Source organism: Oncorhynchus nerka, linkage group LG23, assembly GCF_034236695.1.
Source record: "Oncorhynchus nerka isolate Pitt River linkage group LG23, Oner_Uvic_2.0, whole genome shotgun sequence".
Lineage (NCBI taxonomy): Eukaryota > Metazoa > Chordata > Actinopteri > Salmoniformes > Salmonidae > Oncorhynchus > Oncorhynchus nerka.
In genome coordinates this window covers 24,914,548-24,932,010 of record NC_088418.1, presented here as the reverse complement: position 1 = coordinate 24,932,010, position 17,463 = coordinate 24,914,548, and the positions used below count along the sequence as shown (strand labels likewise).

Sequence of the window (17,463 nt, the reverse complement as noted above, 5' to 3'; positions counted from 1 at the left end):
GCAGGAAGTCTCCAACGTTACGGCCCCGTGTGAGGAGAACTGAGGAGTGCTACTGTAGCTAGCTCTCCTCCTACCTGGCTCTACTGGCACTCATGCTGTTAAGATGATTCAGTCATTTACTACTGAGTGGTGGACCGCGGAGCTAGAAAACACCCACAAACAGGAAGCTCAGATTGGACAGAGTGTTTATTATATGATTACATTATTAGGTTATATGGAATAAAGTGTTTTGTTTGTCCTCAGTGCTCACGAGCTGTAATACAGTGTGGGTGGATGTGTGTGTGTGTCAGCTTAAAAGTCGTTATCGCTCTCCTCTAATAGCTGGGGCCTCAAGGGTCCCCTGGAGAGACGGGATGGCTTGGGCGCCGGGACATCTAGACTGTCGTTGTCGTCCTCCAGGTCCTCATTCTCTTCCTCACCTTCCTCATCGTCATCATCATCCTCGTCCACGTCTATTTCGCTGTCCTCTGTCTGAAAGAGCAGACAGAGTTAGCTAACAAGGTTCGTGCCTTAACACAACTACAAGCCAAAGTCTGATGGGTTCTAGGAGGTTCGGGAAATTCTACACACATACAGGGTACATGGGGTAACGCTCAGCTCGTGCTAATACGACCACCTAGGGAAACATTTCCCTGTGCAGTGCAACCAAACTCTAAACTACTACCAATCAGATGTTGCCATCTAATGAACTAGCCAATCAGATCTACTCATGTGATCTGCTCAGTTCACATCCATCATGGCTAGGGGCAGATGCCACAGACTAGATCCCATGGTCCCACACCAACCTTTCCTGTCCTCCGTGTGGGGGCGCGAGGAAGTGAGTTAGACGCAACCGCTTTGGGCTTTTGAAATACGAATGGTGGAGAGAAAAGGAGGGAAATTAAGTGAAAAGGGGATAAAACAAGAGAAATATGAGATGATGAGGAACAGGATAAATAGAAAGAACAGATGAGAGAGAGAGAGAGAGTGATGGAGAAAGAAGAGGGCTCTGTGCATCTAGCCAGAGAAGTCTCCATACACAAATTCATGGGAGACAAACCGATCTCTAGACACGGGAGACAAATTACAAAGCACTTTTGCCTCCCAGTCTCATTTCTATTGGACGTGCTGTCCTTTGGGGTGGCGTTACCTGGGAAGTGCTCTCGTCCTACTCTTCGTTTGCCTACGGTAAAGCGGTCTCAGGCTGGCATTATCCTCTATTGACTGTAGTCATACCTCACTGGTAGGTATCACTTAATATGGAGTGAATGAGTTGAGTTTCTAAAAAGGAGTGAATATATATTTTATTTTTTTGGTGCTCGTCATCGTCATGGTTACCCCTTTACTGACCTCCTCGCTGTCTCCACCCTGCATGTTGCCGACGAGCCGCGCTCCGCCTCTCCCTGTTAGGATAGAGGTTTAAAGGTCAAGTGTGATATGAGGCAGCTGGGTCCCTGTGGGGACACGGGTGGGCGACTCTGGAACTGGAAGGTTTTTCTCTCCAGCCGAACTGCAGTCTAACACACCCGAATCAAACGCTGTAGTTTAAATCAGGTGTGTTGGAGCAGGGCTGGAACGAAAGCCGCCATAGCACACGGTGGCCCTCCTGGCTGGACATTGCCTCAGGAAAAGGGGTAAACGCTAGAGTAGAGAGTTAGTACCTGTCATAGGGCCATTTCTGGTGGGACGGGGTTTAGAGGGTCTGCGATCCTCCATATCACTGTCTGAACCCTCGTCCTCAGGGATGTCCATATCGGAGTCCTCGTCTTTAGCTATGAAGATATACAACTAGAGTATTACGGCCAAGGGCAGTATTTATTGATTAAAGCATGGCATTCAAAGAATATTACACGTGCAATGCAAGCATAATGAGTTTTACCTCTTGAATAGGAATTGATTACTTTTCAAATTATTGCGTGAGACTGTGTATGAGCATCAATTCGTGTGTGTATCATCAAGCGCGTGATGTTGATTGTGGTTTATTGAGTGTGTCATACAAGTGTGTGTTACTGAGCGCGTGTCACCTCCACTCCTCATCAGCCTCCTCTCCTCCTCCCTCAGTTTGTGCTGCATCATCCTAAGGGTGTTCTCAGTCTCCTGAGATAGAACAAAGAAATAGAAGTCGATATAGCCTTCTGTACATCTGTCAATCACAATATATCAGCCAAGACCATGTTTTGAGGTAACAGCCAGTAGAATTCAGACCAGGGGTGTGTTCAGTGAGGTGAAATGTTCAATGTTGCAGATAGAAACTGTATTTTTATTAAGCTTCTACACAGCTGTGGTTCCTGAGTTAATTCAGTAATTAACATCCCATCATGCTTAGGGTCATGTATAAAAATGCTAGGCAGGCCATTATTTTAACTACCATGGCTAATACACCCATTGGATGACAATGCCCCCATCCACAGGGCACGATTGGTCATTGAATGGTTTGATGAGCATGAAAACGATGTAAAACCATATGCCATGTCAGTCTCAGTCACCAGATCTCAACCCACTTGAACACTTTTGGGAGATTCTGGAGCAACGCCCGAGACAGCGTTTTCCACCACCATCAACAAAAACCAAATTATGTAATTTCATGTGGAAGAATGGTTTCGCATCCCTCCAATAGAGTTTCAGACACTTGTAGAATCTATGTCAAGGTGTATTAAAACTGTTCTGGCGGCTCGTGGTGGCCCAACACGCTATTAAAACACTTTATGTTGGCGTTTCCTTTATTCTGGCAGTTACCTGTATATTTGTGAACATTCCCGTAACATCGCACTCTCTTGAACAGGCCCCCTGACATCTATGACTGAGGAGGACGCTCGCTCACCTCAAACCTATCCTGCTCCAGTCTATGGTAGTCCTCCAGCTGCTGCTCCAGGAAGCTCAGGTTACGGAACTTCTCCACGTAGGTCTCGTACTGCTTCTGTAGGTCCTCCTCAATCTTTTCATACTCATCCATGAATGCTGGCCTGGGAGAGGAACAGGGGTGTGAGTGTGAGAAAACTAGTGTTAAGCTGAAATGTTTGTGAGCTATTAATAAAGACATTGTCTTAGAAAAATAAATGTAATAGAACAAATATTTAAAAAATCTGCAACTATTTCAAGAGTGTTGGGACTCTCACTTCTATATTATGGGATTTTTGTTTCTTGGCTTCTAGACTAGCACCCTGCTAGAATGTATTGATGTGCAAGAGAAAAGAGTTAGGCATGTAGATAAAAATGTGCTTACTGCTTAACTCATGAGCAAAGTTGATTCAATAATCTTTAAAGCATTGTACATGGAGTTCATTTCTAATAAAAATTGAAAAAAATAATAATAATTATACCGCTTCCCAGGTATTTATGAACAAATATTGAGATACAGCATCAGGACAGTCTTGGGGCAAAAGTTAGCCTCTAGATGATAGTAACTTTAGTGCTGTACTGTAAGGGAAATCATGACTCTTCAAATTGCGTTCAGCTCTGACCATTTTGTCTGACTTCTCTTTCCAGGCAGTATGGATATGGATGGAAAGTTCGTTATTCTGGACAGGAAGGTGGCCAACCTGCACTCTGCTGAGCATGACTTACTCTATGACGCAGAGGCAGAGAATCCATGCCAGATGAGAATCCTCCATCACCTATTGGGGGGGGTTCTTTCTCTCCCGATCATCCAGCACCCCACTGTTCCAGGTGCCTCACTAACTGAGCTTCTAATAGACCTACAACAGAGGCAAGGAGGAATACCAGTACCCGAGGAATCCTGATGGCACTTCCCCACTACCCTCAAGACATTCAAATCCTGGGTAGTTTTCGAAACAAGCTGGGTCTGAGTGGAACTGGGTTGTTGTGGAGAGCCGGTGTGGAGGCCGGCGGGTTGCTTCTCAGGTTTTCAACCAATGAGGGGAGAGGGTGGAGGATGGAGGCCGGTGCACAGACCAATGGAGGATCTCGGACTATGACTCAAAGACGACCTCCGACTGTTGGTGCTGTACACAGTCCCAGTCTCGAAAAAGGCCCAGGACTGCAGGGAGGACGAGGAGGGGGCAGAGAGGGCCCAGCAGAGGAAGAGGAAAGCTTCCAAGGGCAGCTATGAGGACTCCGCCTCCTCCAGGAAGCACCCAATGTAATTGTAAAGAGCAAAGTGGGTGTGGTCAAATAGGCAAGCAAGCACTTGGCCTACCTGTTTAAAGATATTCTCCGGTACTTGTATATTTTTTTTGCCTGTAGTTCTGAAATTAGCACCCACGAGCCAAAAGTGGTCCCCAAAAAGTGTGTACTACGTCACCACGTGATTTCTCTCTCGATGCTGTGTGTGTGTCTTGCTAGCTGCCACTCAAATGGTGAGGGGCTGAAGCTCGTTGGCTGAAACTCAAATTGCTAGGTGGCTGGCCTACATGGGGGTAAATCTAGGGAAAATGGCGTCGCTCAGTCTCCAGAAAACAGTCACTTTCAAACTAAGGATTTCGAGGCTAATTGAGGTAAAGCAGTAATTTGCTCATGGATTAAGCATGTATGAACTACACATTGACACATCCAGCCCAAACCGGGAGGTTTAAAAAAATACTTCCTGGTCGCCAAAGTACCGGAGCATGTCTTTAAGATGCACTACAACAGCATCCAGGGATTCTCCAGTTAAACCGCTCCTCTGATGTATATTACCTTACGTAAAACAACTGAAATGTATTTGTTGCAACTTTGCCAAATGTGTGCTGTCCTTTTTTACTCAATTATTAGACTGTTTCTTGGGTTCTACAACCCTGCTATAATTGTTTTGTTTTTGATTGTGAGAACAGAGTTGAGCACATTCCATCTATATCTATGATGTTTTGGTCACATCAAATGTCAGAGCATAAAAAAACAAACCCACCTTAATTAATGTGCTATCATACTTCTTGCTGTCTGGATTTGCCTCCTACAATGTCTTTAAAACACCCACAACAGTAGAAATCAAATTTTTCGAGTTGAAAGATGATGGCAAGAGCTTACCCATGATTTAAGTCAATAAGTAATAGTTTTAGCCCAAGTATGATATATTTGGCCTTTGAAGTGACAAATCCGAACTGCCCACTTCATGCAAATCCGTGTGAATGATATGACACACACATACTTTTCGGGCTTACATTTTGTTTAAGGGCTGGGTTTTATTTGAATGTTACCACCCACCAGTATGGCATTGTTTATTAAATCAGAAACAGCTGCAAATGAGATGAGACAAATAGCCTTGTGGCCACCTGAGCCGTGGGGCAAATTAAAATATTATTTTGCACCTCCACAAGTGTCTATCCAGATAATGAAAAAGCACCCGCGAAATACAATTTAAGGAACTTATAGTTAGTTACATGTCATTTGTGGTGTGCATGATCATGAGCAAAGTCAATGTAGCCTATCATTTCAAATGTAGCCTATCATTTCACTTCCCCTGCGAGAACCATGAGCACTGGCTGACTTGGCTTTGCTGTACTGCAACCTGCCAGCAGCCTATCTACCAAAAGTTGCATCGTGTTTATTATAAAATGTAGGGGGAAAAAACGTATAGCAGCTATCTTTCAATAGTTATCCATGTTACCGGAGCGTCATCTTATTTGTTCTAACTATTTACAAAAAACCTTTGGAGATAACCAGGGATTTTTCTGGATCAAAATGGGACTTAAGTGGTGCGGGCGCCGACTGAAATTTTAGAGGCCTTCCTTGTTGGCCGCAGTGACAAAATGTTGCTGCAATTCTACACATCTTGCCATGGAGCTGAGAGAAAAATGTGCCGTTTTAAAGCAAATTTCAAGCAATTCTACACATTTGCCATGGTTTATGCGATCTTAGCAGTGTTTCCGCTGCAGTCATTTATCTGTGGCGCTGCGCAACAGCAAAGATATTGTCGCCATTTCCCCAAAAATATCGAACATGAAAAAATAATTCTGCCGAGGAGCACTTTGAAGATGCTCGAACAGTCCACATTTAATTTCCCGCTGCAAACAAAACATGTAATGAATAGAAAAATCTGACAACCCCATAGTAGAATGGTTTATCTATTTACCTATTTGGCTTGTTGTTGTGTGTTCTATACAAGATAAATATTTATATCAATACGCATTCAAGTTACAATTGCCTTAGGGAGGGAAACATGCATTCGTATAAGCAGTCAAAGCACAACAATTCTTGCAATCGCGAAAACAGCCGTTTTAATGATCTTTGTTTTTAAAAAAGGGGGGAGGTCCCAGTTTTCCCATTCTTACTTGATTTATTTCTCTTCCTAAATATGCGCGAACTGCACCATTTTAAACCCGGAGTTTTTAGCAGCAGCATGGTTAAGCACATTGCTTTAGCTGCCATTTGTTGTGAGTGCATAGGGGAGAGTGGGGCTAAATTGACGACATTTTTGGGGACATAACATTTATCAAATAGATGCTAACTAGTTCAAATATCATATGTCTCGCAAATGATTAGCCCAATAGGGACGCATGCTTGGGATGTAACGATTCACCGATACTCATCGGTCCCCGACTCAAATGTTTACGTGTATCAGTCCGCTGACCCAAACTGATACAAATGTAGCATGCGTCGGTCAGAAAATCGATTCAAAACATCACAGTGACAACTGATGCGCCTTCTCCTTTAGTGTCAAACTGCATGTAACCGTGTTGATTCATTGATCTACAAGTCATTTTGCTTGCCGAATCACCCCAGGCAATATCAATAGCCCAGTCAAACCGCGCACTATTCTCAGCTTCACGAGGTAGGCAACCTGTTCCTGATCTTGCGCGGCACCTTCAGCATTCAAACGCTAAAATGGCTTACTTGATATTAGGCTTCATTGGTTGAGTGACAACCTATGTAATTTCTAGGTTATTGTTATCTATGCGCAGTTGAAAATGGTGTTTTACAAGAATGAAAGTAAACTACCGGAGACATCTGGCTATACATTATTTTTAATTGTTTAGGTTCACCATCCGCAATAGTTTTGGTAGTTCTGCTTTAAATAATCAGTGTACTGTATATGGTCATTTTTAGATATACAGGGTAAAGTTGATCATCTTATAATGAGGACATAAAATCACTTTGCGAGGTGCAATGCAAGGCCGAAGATAGTAAAAACCTCAAAACGGTATAAACCATTTGATTTTGAGATGGGGGTGAAATTCAAAATTGTGCTATATATTCATTGCCCATGTCATAGCTAATTTGTAAACGATAAATATTGATACATTACCAGCGCAAACAAAAAAGATGGTAGTGGGGGTGGTAAGATGCCTAGTTTCCCTTATGGCTCTGTCAAGTGCCTACATAGGGCTCCCAAGTGGCGCAGCGGTCTAAGGCACTGGTGTCACTACAGAGACCCTGGTTCGAATCCAGGCTGTATCACACCCGGCCGTGATTGGGGTCCCATAGGGCGGTGCACAATTGGCCCAGCATCGTCCGGGTTTGGCCGGTCTAGGCCGCCATTGCAGAAAATAATTTGTTCTTCACTGACTTGCCTAGTTAAATAAAGGTTAAATAAATAAAATAGTACATACACCATAAACACAAACACATCATCTCAGATCCAGCTCATGAGCTCCATCATCAGCAGATTTTTTATTTAGTTTAGAAAATGCATGTTTATGCAACAAATCTTAGTGCATCGAATCATATCAAACTTTTCTCGAATCAAACCGAATCATTTCAAACTAAAACGTATCCTTCCTGTATCGTATCGGAGCCCATGTATCTAGATACGTATCAAATCATCTTGAAAGGGAAAGATGCACATCCCTAGTAAATTAACATAGGCAACACAATGTTTCAGCCTATTTATTTATAGCCACTATGCTGCGTCAGTTGGGCTACAGGTTATAGTGTTGGGCTACAGGTTATAGTGCTAATAGCATACCTGATCATAGGGACCATGCATATAGCCTATGTTAAAATATGTTAAATTAATTTCATGGTCCAATATGTTAAAATAATTTGACCAATATGTTTGGGCTCATAATTGTATTTTCATTCATTTTGGAGTACAATGTCCTGCCACAGAAGTTTCTCCTAACTCACCGTACACTCTGTAGAGTCTGGAGTCTCTTCTGATTCCTCTCCAGCTCCTGTTTCTTCTTCTCCATTTTGGATTCCAGGCTGGTCTCATCTGAGGACACGTTGTTCAGCATGTCTTTGGTTTTATCCACGCTTTCCTGGACCAGAGCAAGACATTAGCTAGAGTGCTTGCTATTGAGAGTGAATGCTGGTGGAACAGACATATGAGCCGTGTCTGTATCTCAAGACAACACACACCAAAACTTCCTTGATGGCTGCTCTGAGGGCCTTCTCTGTCTCATTGATCTCCAAGGGTCTGGAGATGGCAGCAGTTCTCATCTCCTATAATGAAAAAAGAGACAGGATTAACATGATAAGGTTCAACTCTCAAAGACAACATGTCATTATAATCTCTCACATAGATTCTGGTGAGGAATTGCTTAGACATTCTTCCCCAAGGTTTGTGGGGTTCATACTTCTAAGTAACCAGTGTGTGCCTGTCTGCAGCGTTCCAATGTCTTCTCAAATCAAGCGCCGTGTCAAATATTTTAAATGATACAGATGTCTTTGGTAACATCTCCACATATTAGGGGGGCTGTCAAACCGTCACCCACAGTCCCAGACATGCAGTCAAAATGTCTGATTGCTTTCCCCAGCCGTGGTGTGTTTCTGAGCCTGTGTGTGTGTGTGTGTGTATTTGTTTCCTTCACCCTCAGGTCCACCTCCTTCCCCAGCAGGTCGTAAAGCGACGCTCCTTTAGACGTGATCTCCGAGGCCAGCTGTCTCGCTGCCTTCAGGTCTGCAATCTGGATCACAGACAAGAGAAGGAGAATTCAGAGGGAAAAGCCTGGAAAAGTACATTTGAAAACACTAACACGTAATACAGAAAATAACATTGCTTGACGATAAGAGTTGTTTTCCTTTCCTTTTCTGTGTGCAATTTTCATGGTGGTGTCACCAGCCACATCATCAATAACTAAATATATTGTAATAGTGGGGAAAAACACCAGGGCCCAGATTCACAAAACACTTCTTTATGCAAAAAACATAAGTAAAAGGAAAAAAAGTTCATAAGATAGTTCGTAAGTGTAATTCATCAACAATATCTTAAGATTTAATGATTTTCTTATGAACTTTTCAAACATCTTCTTACGAATGTTTGTTGCAAGGCAACCATTTTAGCTATCTAGCTAGCAATCATGTTAGCATATTTCGTACTGAAATTACTGTTCTAAAACACGTTCTTGGGTTTAAAATAATCAATAATGAAACTTTCAGATGAAGTCTGAGTGAATTAAACATTGCTTTCATGAGCTTTTTCTCTCACTGCCCTGAGTTTAAGACACGGGTTCAGCAATCTTAGAATTAACAACATTTCCATTAACTTTATTTTCAATAATCAAATTTCTTCTTAACTTTTTGCTTCAGGAGAACATAAGCAGCGCAATAACATGTCCAATAATCTTTTTGAGGAATAGCAACTTAGCTTAACATTCTTCTTAAGTCTATAGTTAAGGGAAAAAATGGCAGTTGAGACATTTTTTCTCAAGAAGGTTTTGTGAATCTGGGCCCAGTACTTAAGGGCTGTTGACTGTGACTGCTAGTTTTGAGTTGTCACCAGTAGTTATAGATTTGTTCAAGTACTGATTACAGCCTGAATGTTATGGAGGACTGCATCTGTGTGCCTCATGCAATGTATCGTTCTGCAACATAAGCATAAAGCGCCAAGTAAGTGTGGGGATATCCAACCCTTGTCATATGATGAAGCTGTAAAGTCTCAAAGTAACACTTTGCTTGTTTGCAATGTATGCTGTTTAAACATAGTGCCAAACATTGGGATGCCGGACACAAGCAGGGATGATGAGTGCAATCTAGATGAGATAGTTGATGTGTCAGCAGTGGGCACAGAAAATGACATGTTTGACTGTTTCAATCGGAGAGGACTTCACTTTATTCATGTCAACACGCGGAGCCTGCTGCCGAAATTAGAGGAATTAAAGCTCCTCGCTTCTAACACCTGGGCTGCAGTAGTTGCTGTGACTGAGACATGGCTCGACGGGTCAATTGAGGACAATGAGGTTGAGCTACCTGGTTATAGCATTCATAGAATTGACTGAAATGGTGGCGGCATGTGCGTTTTAATGATGTGCATTTTAATCCTCATTCAGATCTGAAAATGGATGGATTGAGGTTGCACCAGTAGATATACTTCTTCCTAAATGTCGTAATATAGTTGTTGGTGTGTGCTATTGGACTCCTAAGCAGAATAATTTCTATGATTACTTGAATCAAATTGCTGTGATCACAATGTATTTGCTGATAGAGAATATATTCTGCTTGGTGATTGTAATACAAATGTGCAGTTATCACCCAAGAAATGTACACTAGTAAATGCCCTGTATAACTGAAACAACTGATTGTTGAGCCAACCCGGGTGTGTAGAAAGTAAGTCAACTTTGGATTTGATTATTGTATCATCAGACCAAGAGAATGTCTGTCAGTCAGGAGTCTTAAATATTGTTTTTAGTGATCATATGGTAACCTACTGTACCCGTAAGAAATCCAAAATACTACTTGAGCCAGGTAATAACTACATGAAGGTACGGTCTATGAAACAATACTCAAAGGAACGTTTGTAGAAGTACTTGGAAAGTTGGATTGGTCTCATGTACAAAACTGTGATGTTGGATAAGGTCAAATCCAAACATAACATAGACACTATTAATTACAACTTACTCGTAAAGACTCGTAAACTGTGGAAAATTTTAAAGGACATTGTCTCAAACACTCTCCATAAGGTCAAATCCTGTAGTGTTGGCCTGGATATTGATGATGCTTTATGCGATGACCAGACAAAGGCTGCAAATATATATATATTTTTACCACTATAGCCTCATCTCTGGTTAAGTTGTTACCGACCTGCTCTGGACACGATGGCCAGTCTTTCATTAACAACTTGAACCATAGCAAAGGTATCACAAATTATTTGTTTGAGCTGTGCATGGTAACAGAGGACAAAGTACCCACAAAAACACCAGTCTCAACGTCAACAGTGAAGAGGCGACTCCGGGATGCTGGCTTCTAGTGTCTGTGTTATTTTGCCAATCTTAATCTTTCCTTTTTATTGGCCAGTCTGAGATATGGCTTGCTTTTTGCAACTCTGCCTAGAAGGCCAGCATCCCGGAGTCGCCTCTTCACTGTTGACGTTGAGACTGGTGTTTTGAGGGTACTATTTAATGAAGCTGATAGTTTGAGGACTTGTGAGGTGTCTGTTTCTCAAACTAGACACAAATGTACTTGTCCTCTTGTGCAGTTGTGCACCGGGGCCTCCCACTCCTCTTTCTATTCTGGTTAAAGCCAGTTTGCGCTGTGCTGTGAAAGGAGTAGTACACAGCATTGTACGAGATCTTCAGTTTCTTGGCAATTTCTCGCATGGAATAACCTTCATTTCTCAGAACAAGAATAGACTGATGAATTTCAGAAGAAAGGTCTTTGTTTATTGCCATTTTGAGCCTGTAATCAAACCCACAAATGCTGATGCTCCAGATATTCAATTGCTTCTTTAATAAGCACAACAGTTTTCAGCTGTGCTAACATAATTGTAAAAGGGTTTTCTAATGAACAATAAGCCTTTTAAAATGATAAACTTGGATCAGCTAACACAACGTGCCATTGGAACACAGGAGTGCAGTGGTATCAGTGGTTGCTGATAAATGGGCCTCTGTACGCCTATGGAGACATTCCATCAAAAAATCTGCCGTTTCCAGCTACAATAGTCATTAACAATATTAACAATAGCTACACTGTATTTCTGATCAATTTGATGTTATTTTAAATGGACAAAAATATTTGCTTTTCTTTCAAAAACAAGGACATTTCTAAGTGACCCTAAACTTTGAACGGTAGTGTATATATTCTTATTCCTTTACTTTTGTGTGTATTAGATAGTTGTTGTGGCAGGAAAGTGAGAAGGGGAGCTATACAGGTAGGATCATGTTAGACCTGCTGAAAGATTTTGACACTGGACCATGATATCTTCCTGATGAAACTGAAATGCATGGGTCTAAATGATGTAGCAGTGAATTGGTTTTGGTCTTATCTGACCAACAGAACCCAAGTACGTAATGTTGGTGATGTTCTGTCAGAGGCCAAAGAAATATCCTGTGGAGCACCGCGGGGATCAATTTTAGGGCCTCTCTTATTTCTTATATATGTTAATGATATGCCAGATACAGTAAAGTGCAAACTCCTGCTTTATGCTGATGACTCAGCCATACTGATATCAGTCAAGGATACAGTTTACATAGAGGAATTGCATTTTGCTAGAGATTGGTTGACTGAACAAAATATCGCTACATTTGGGAAAAACTGAATAAGTTTTTTTTTTTAACAAAACAGATTGTTTTGGGCTGACAAAATAAAAGGTAAACTGTGCAGGCAAGGAGAATGAATCTAAAACAAGTGTAACTTATTTTGGTGTGTCCCTAGATCAATCCCTTTCTGGAGACCGGATTGCTGCTAAAACTATTTCTAAAATGGCAAACAAATTGAAATGGTTTATATCGTAAAACTAGATATTTTAACAGCAAAGTTAAGAAACTGCTTGTCTCAAACTTGATTCAGTGTAATTTTGATTTTGCTTGCTCTGCATGGTATAGTGGGCTATGAAAAAAGCTGAAAAAGAGAATACAGGTCATGCAAAAGAATGTTATCAGGTATATGCTTACAATGTCCCCCTAGGACCTATATAGGGGTACAGGAGTTTCTGGAGATGGGCTTGTTGCTTTTGGAGTCCAGAATGATGACAGAAGTGAGCGCTATGGGGCGATAGTCATTTAGTTCAGTTACCTTTGCTTTCTTCGTTACAGAAACAATGGTGGCCATCTCTGGGATAGATTGAATATGTCCGTAAACACACCAGCTAGCTGGTATGCGCATGCTCCGAGGACACGCTAGGGATGCTGTCTGGGCCGGCAACCTTGCAAGGGTGAACACGATTAAATGTCTTACATCGGCCAAGGAGAACCCACAATCTTTGGTCAGTGGCACTGTGTTATCCTCAAAGCGAGCGAAGGTGTTTAGCTTACCCGGAAGCAAGACGTCAGTGTCTACGACGTGGCTGGTTTTCCTAACCTGGACAATGCTGGGACAATTGTGAGCTGCCCTATGGGACTCCCAATCATGGCCGGTTGTGATACAGCCTGGATTCGAACCAGGGTGTCTGTAGTGACGCCTCTAGCACTGAGATGCAGTGCCTTAGACCGCTGCGCCACTAATATCAACAAAATTGTTATGGCATACTTTGTCATAATTAACTGTGATAATTGTCTAGTAAAATATATAATTTTGTCATTTCTTCTAAGATTCTGATCTACAACAGTGTGTACAGAGATGCCCAAAGTGGTCAAACTGCAAATCCCAAACAATTTAGGAGGGTCGAACCTAGGGGTGTGCGAGCGTGTGTTCAGTCTTCGGTCTGTTGCGTGTAAAATATCCTAGCCTATTAATTGATGATAAAGCCCTGCATTACTCAAGTTGCGAGACATTGAAAGATAAGAAATTGCAAAATACAGCATTCCAGCACGCCCTTCCTGTCTCTCTCCATCCCTTGCTAGCTCGCTATGAAAGATCAGAGTGTTTGATTCCTAGCGGACGATTCCTACCACAAAAAAGCAATGTCCTTCCCTGACTTTTCCTAAATGGTTGTATTTTACATTGCTCATGTCAGAATTTTTCAACTCACAAACAGAAAAGTATTTAGAGCCTTTTTACCCCACAACTATTCACAACTTAACCCGCAAGACAATGAGCTGTAGGATGTTTGTACCCAGCCAGGCACTAGGCATGTGTCTTTGTCTGTCTCTCTCTCTCTCTCTCTCTCTCTCTCCGCACTGAAGCATATCACATTGCATCCTTGCCTCTGAAGCTAAGCAGGGTTGGTCCTGGATGAGAGACCAAAAGGATTAGGAGGCACTTTCCTCTGGTCTAAAAAAATATTAGCCCGATGCCCCAGGGCAGTGATTTGGAACATTACCCTGTATAGGGTGCCGTCTTTCGGATGGGAAGTGTCCTGATTCGCTGTGGTCACTAAAGATCCCATGGCACTTATCGTAAAAGTAGGGGTGTTAACACCCCTAATCATGCCACCTAATCATCCCAAGCTTCCAATTGGCTTATTCATCCCCCCTCCTCTCCCCTGTAACTATTCCCCTGGTTGTTGCCGTTAATGAGAATGTGTTGTTAGTCAACTTACCTGGTAAAATAAGGTTATAGATAAGAATGAATGGGTGATAATTGTGCACGTTACTTCACAATTAAACTAGGCCTAACTGAATGACAAGGATGGTGAAGAGGTTGATTTAATTTATAAAAACAATAGTGTGATGACGAGTTCGTGTTATGCCTACCCATCAGCATTGGCGCTCATGATTTTAGCAAATCATTTGAAGGCGCGGCTTGCGGGTTAATACTGTATCATTCTCTTTTACTTTGTCAAAAGAAGCTGTTACAGGACTGTTTAATTTGCTATAACTATTACTAAATGTATTGTAAGGGGAAATTAAAACATTATACGTGTTGCACTGGACTTTTAGAATACTGAAAAACATATCCTTGACGCTATCCGAGTTGATGAGCGAGGGGAAGCAAACGATGATAGTCGGCCTGCGCATCAAAACGACACCTAAACTATACCTAAACTAATTTCACAAACAATAAGAGCTGGCCTAAATACAAGATTCAATTGACAATAGTTGATGGGTGACAATATTATGGGTCATAAAATTATACATGAAGAGATGGGCACAAAATGGAATTGACAGATGCAGGGAAGGGAGCATCACTTTATCAAATCCTCCAAGTAAAACGTTTTACAAAGAGCATTTTCTGCAGTTTCTATGGCACCTACCTTTGTCAAATAACTCAAAATTCAAGAGGTGCAGCTCTATTTCCAAATATCACTTTACCAAGAATAACCGCATGGCCATGCGTTCAGAACATTACCACTCACGCGGCAGCATTGCTCTGGCGAGTAACATAAAACTTGAAATATGCTATTCTGTTTTTTTTAAATACCTTTTCTTATTTCCACAATGTTTCTTTAGACCTGCCCAAATGAAATAATAGATTTCTGTGTGATGGATTTAACTCTTTAACTAGTGGTTTTTCATTTTTACTTTTAGCTAGAAGTAACAAACTAATGAAAATATTATTATGTTCTTTGAATTATTATTATTATTTTTTTTAATTCGGTATTTATTCTAATACCTTCATAAACAACCAAATTATTATTCTTCCGATAGAATATATGAAATGTATTTATTAGACTGTTACGGATGTTGATGTGTCATTGGCTGTGTTGAAAATAGGAAAACAAATATACACTACCGTTCAAAAGTTTGGGGCCACTTAGAAATGTCCTTGTTTTGAAAGAAAAGCAAATGTTTTGTCCTTTAAAATATCAAATTGATCAGAAATACAGTGTAGACATTATTAATGTTGTAAATGACAATTGTAGCTGGAAATGTCTGATTTTGAATGGAATATCTACATGGGCGTACAGAGGCCCATTATCAGCAACCATCACTACAGAGTTCCAATGGCACGTTGTGCCAATTTAAGTTTTCAATTTTAAAAAGGCTAATTGATCATTAGAAAACCCTTTTGTAATTATGTCAGCACAGCTGAAAACGGTTGTGCTGATTTAAATAACCAATAAAACTGGCCTTCTTTAGACTAGTTGAGTATCTGGAGCATCAGCATTTGTGGGTTTGATTACAGGCTCAAACTGCCCAGAAATAAAGCAATTTCTTCTGAAACTCAGTCTATTCTTGTTCTGTGAAATGAAGGCTATTCCATGCGAAAAATTGCCAAGAAACTGAAGATCTCGTACAACGCTGTGTACTACTCCCTTTACAGAACAGCGCAAACTGGCCCTAACCAAAAAATAAAGGGAAGTGGGAGGCCCCGGTGCACAACTGAGCAAGAGGACAAGTACATTCGAGTGTCTAGTTTGAGAAACAGACACCTCACAAGTCCTCAACTGTCAGCTTCATTAAATAGTACCCACAAAACACCAGTCTCAACGTCAACAGTGAAGAGGCGACACTGGGATGCTGGCCTTTTGAATGGTAGTGTATATTTGTTTTCATATTTTCAACACTTATAGCCAATGACATTCATATTCTAACAGTCTAATAAATACATTTCATATGTGCTATTGGGAAGAATAATATTTTGGTTGTTTATGAAGGTCTTAGGTAACAGAATACTAAAAGAACAATTAATTCAAAGAACATAATTGAACAGTAGTATACAAGTACCAACTCTTGTTAAATAGTGCGTAAACAATTGTAAAGGATGAATTGTATGAAGAAATATTATTGGAAATAAATCCATGTAGAAATGTATCCACAATAGTGTAATTCTACAAAGTCCAGGCCAATGTTTTTCACTAGGACTTTGTAGATTTACACTATTGTGGCTAAATTTCTACATGGATTTATTTCCAATAATATTTCTTCATGCAATTCATCCTTTACGCACTATTTAACAAGAGTTGGTGCTTATGTTTGTACACATTGTGGGTGGATATGCATCTGATGCATATGCTAAAGGTGACGCCCGGCAACGTTCTCTAGCGGGTACTTATAAGCTGAAAGCCAGGCGGTTTAGTGTTAAAAAGCCAGTGTACCCTTACAGACAAACAAAAACGCCGTAACCGAGGCACTTTCAAGGGTATATGACTGCGGTAGATATACTTTAACTTCAATGCCCGGCCCTAGCGGTCATAATAAGACCATTATTTTGCATTGTGAATTGACGTGGAATTTTATGACTTTATCTTACCGTTTTAAACAAAAAACCTGTTTAAACCTTAAGCAAAATTGTTCATTTGTCACATCTGTGGTCGAACCCCCAACAGGTCTGAACTGTCTTCACAGACAGGGCTGGGATTATCTCCTTGTCTGTGGGGCTGAATATATTACAATACCAATAACCCTGTAACACCAACAGAGAAACCCCATGCAGTCTTTGCTATGTCAGGGGTCCCCTGCTAATATTAACCTAGTCATATCTATGGGCTAAACAGAATCTTTCAGCAGAACCTTAGAAACCTACAGTACCGGTCAACCATTTTGGACCTCCTCTCCATTTCTTCCTAAAAATAACAATTTCTTGCAGATCTTTTCTCATTTGGTAGATTTTTTTTGTTTCATAGAAGGTACATGGAGCTAGCATATTTGGAGGTAGGCCTACATGGAGTTGGCAACATGTACATGTTACAGTGTCATTCTCACCTTGGAACCCAAGTCAAACTTGAATTTGCTATTGTCCTCCTCCACTTTGTCCCCTGAGGCCATCTCCTTGGTCTTCATGGCACTGTACAGCACTGAGGTGATCTTCAACATCTCTTTCACAGCGTAGCCATCAGCCTGGTACAGACGCTTTGTGTTCACCTTGATGTGAGCCTTTGTTGCCTGGAATCAGGTGAAAACACGTTTTGAG

At 41.2% G+C, this 17,463-nt stretch overlaps 1 protein-coding gene across 3 annotated transcripts in view; it reads right to left on the bottom strand.

The window, feature by feature from the left end:
• Window positions 1-168: 168 nt before the first annotated feature.
• cluap1 (clusterin associated protein 1) overlaps window positions 169-17,463 on the bottom strand; it is a 29,085-nt gene continuing 11,790 nt past the window's right edge. For 2 of the 3 annotated variants that reach the window (XM_029629443.2, XM_029629441.2), the window contains exons 5-13: window positions 17,256-17,435; window positions 8,667-8,762; window positions 8,215-8,298; window positions 7,981-8,114; window positions 2,801-2,942; window positions 1,977-2,076; window positions 1,641-1,751; window positions 1,330-1,382; window positions 169-471 (exon numbers count right to left, since the gene is read on the bottom strand). In XM_029629443.2, coding sequence (XP_029485303.2) covers window positions 292-471; window positions 1,330-1,382; window positions 1,641-1,751; window positions 1,977-2,076; window positions 2,801-2,942; window positions 7,981-8,114; window positions 8,215-8,298; window positions 8,667-8,762; window positions 17,256-17,435 — 1,080 coding nt within the window. In that variant the 3' untranslated portion in view covers window positions 169-291. The remainder of the gene's footprint in view (window positions 472-1,329; window positions 1,383-1,640; window positions 1,752-1,976; window positions 2,077-2,800; window positions 2,943-7,980; window positions 8,115-8,214; window positions 8,299-8,666; window positions 8,763-17,255; window positions 17,436-17,463) is intronic. The other variant, XM_029629444.2, reaches the window with a different exon arrangement.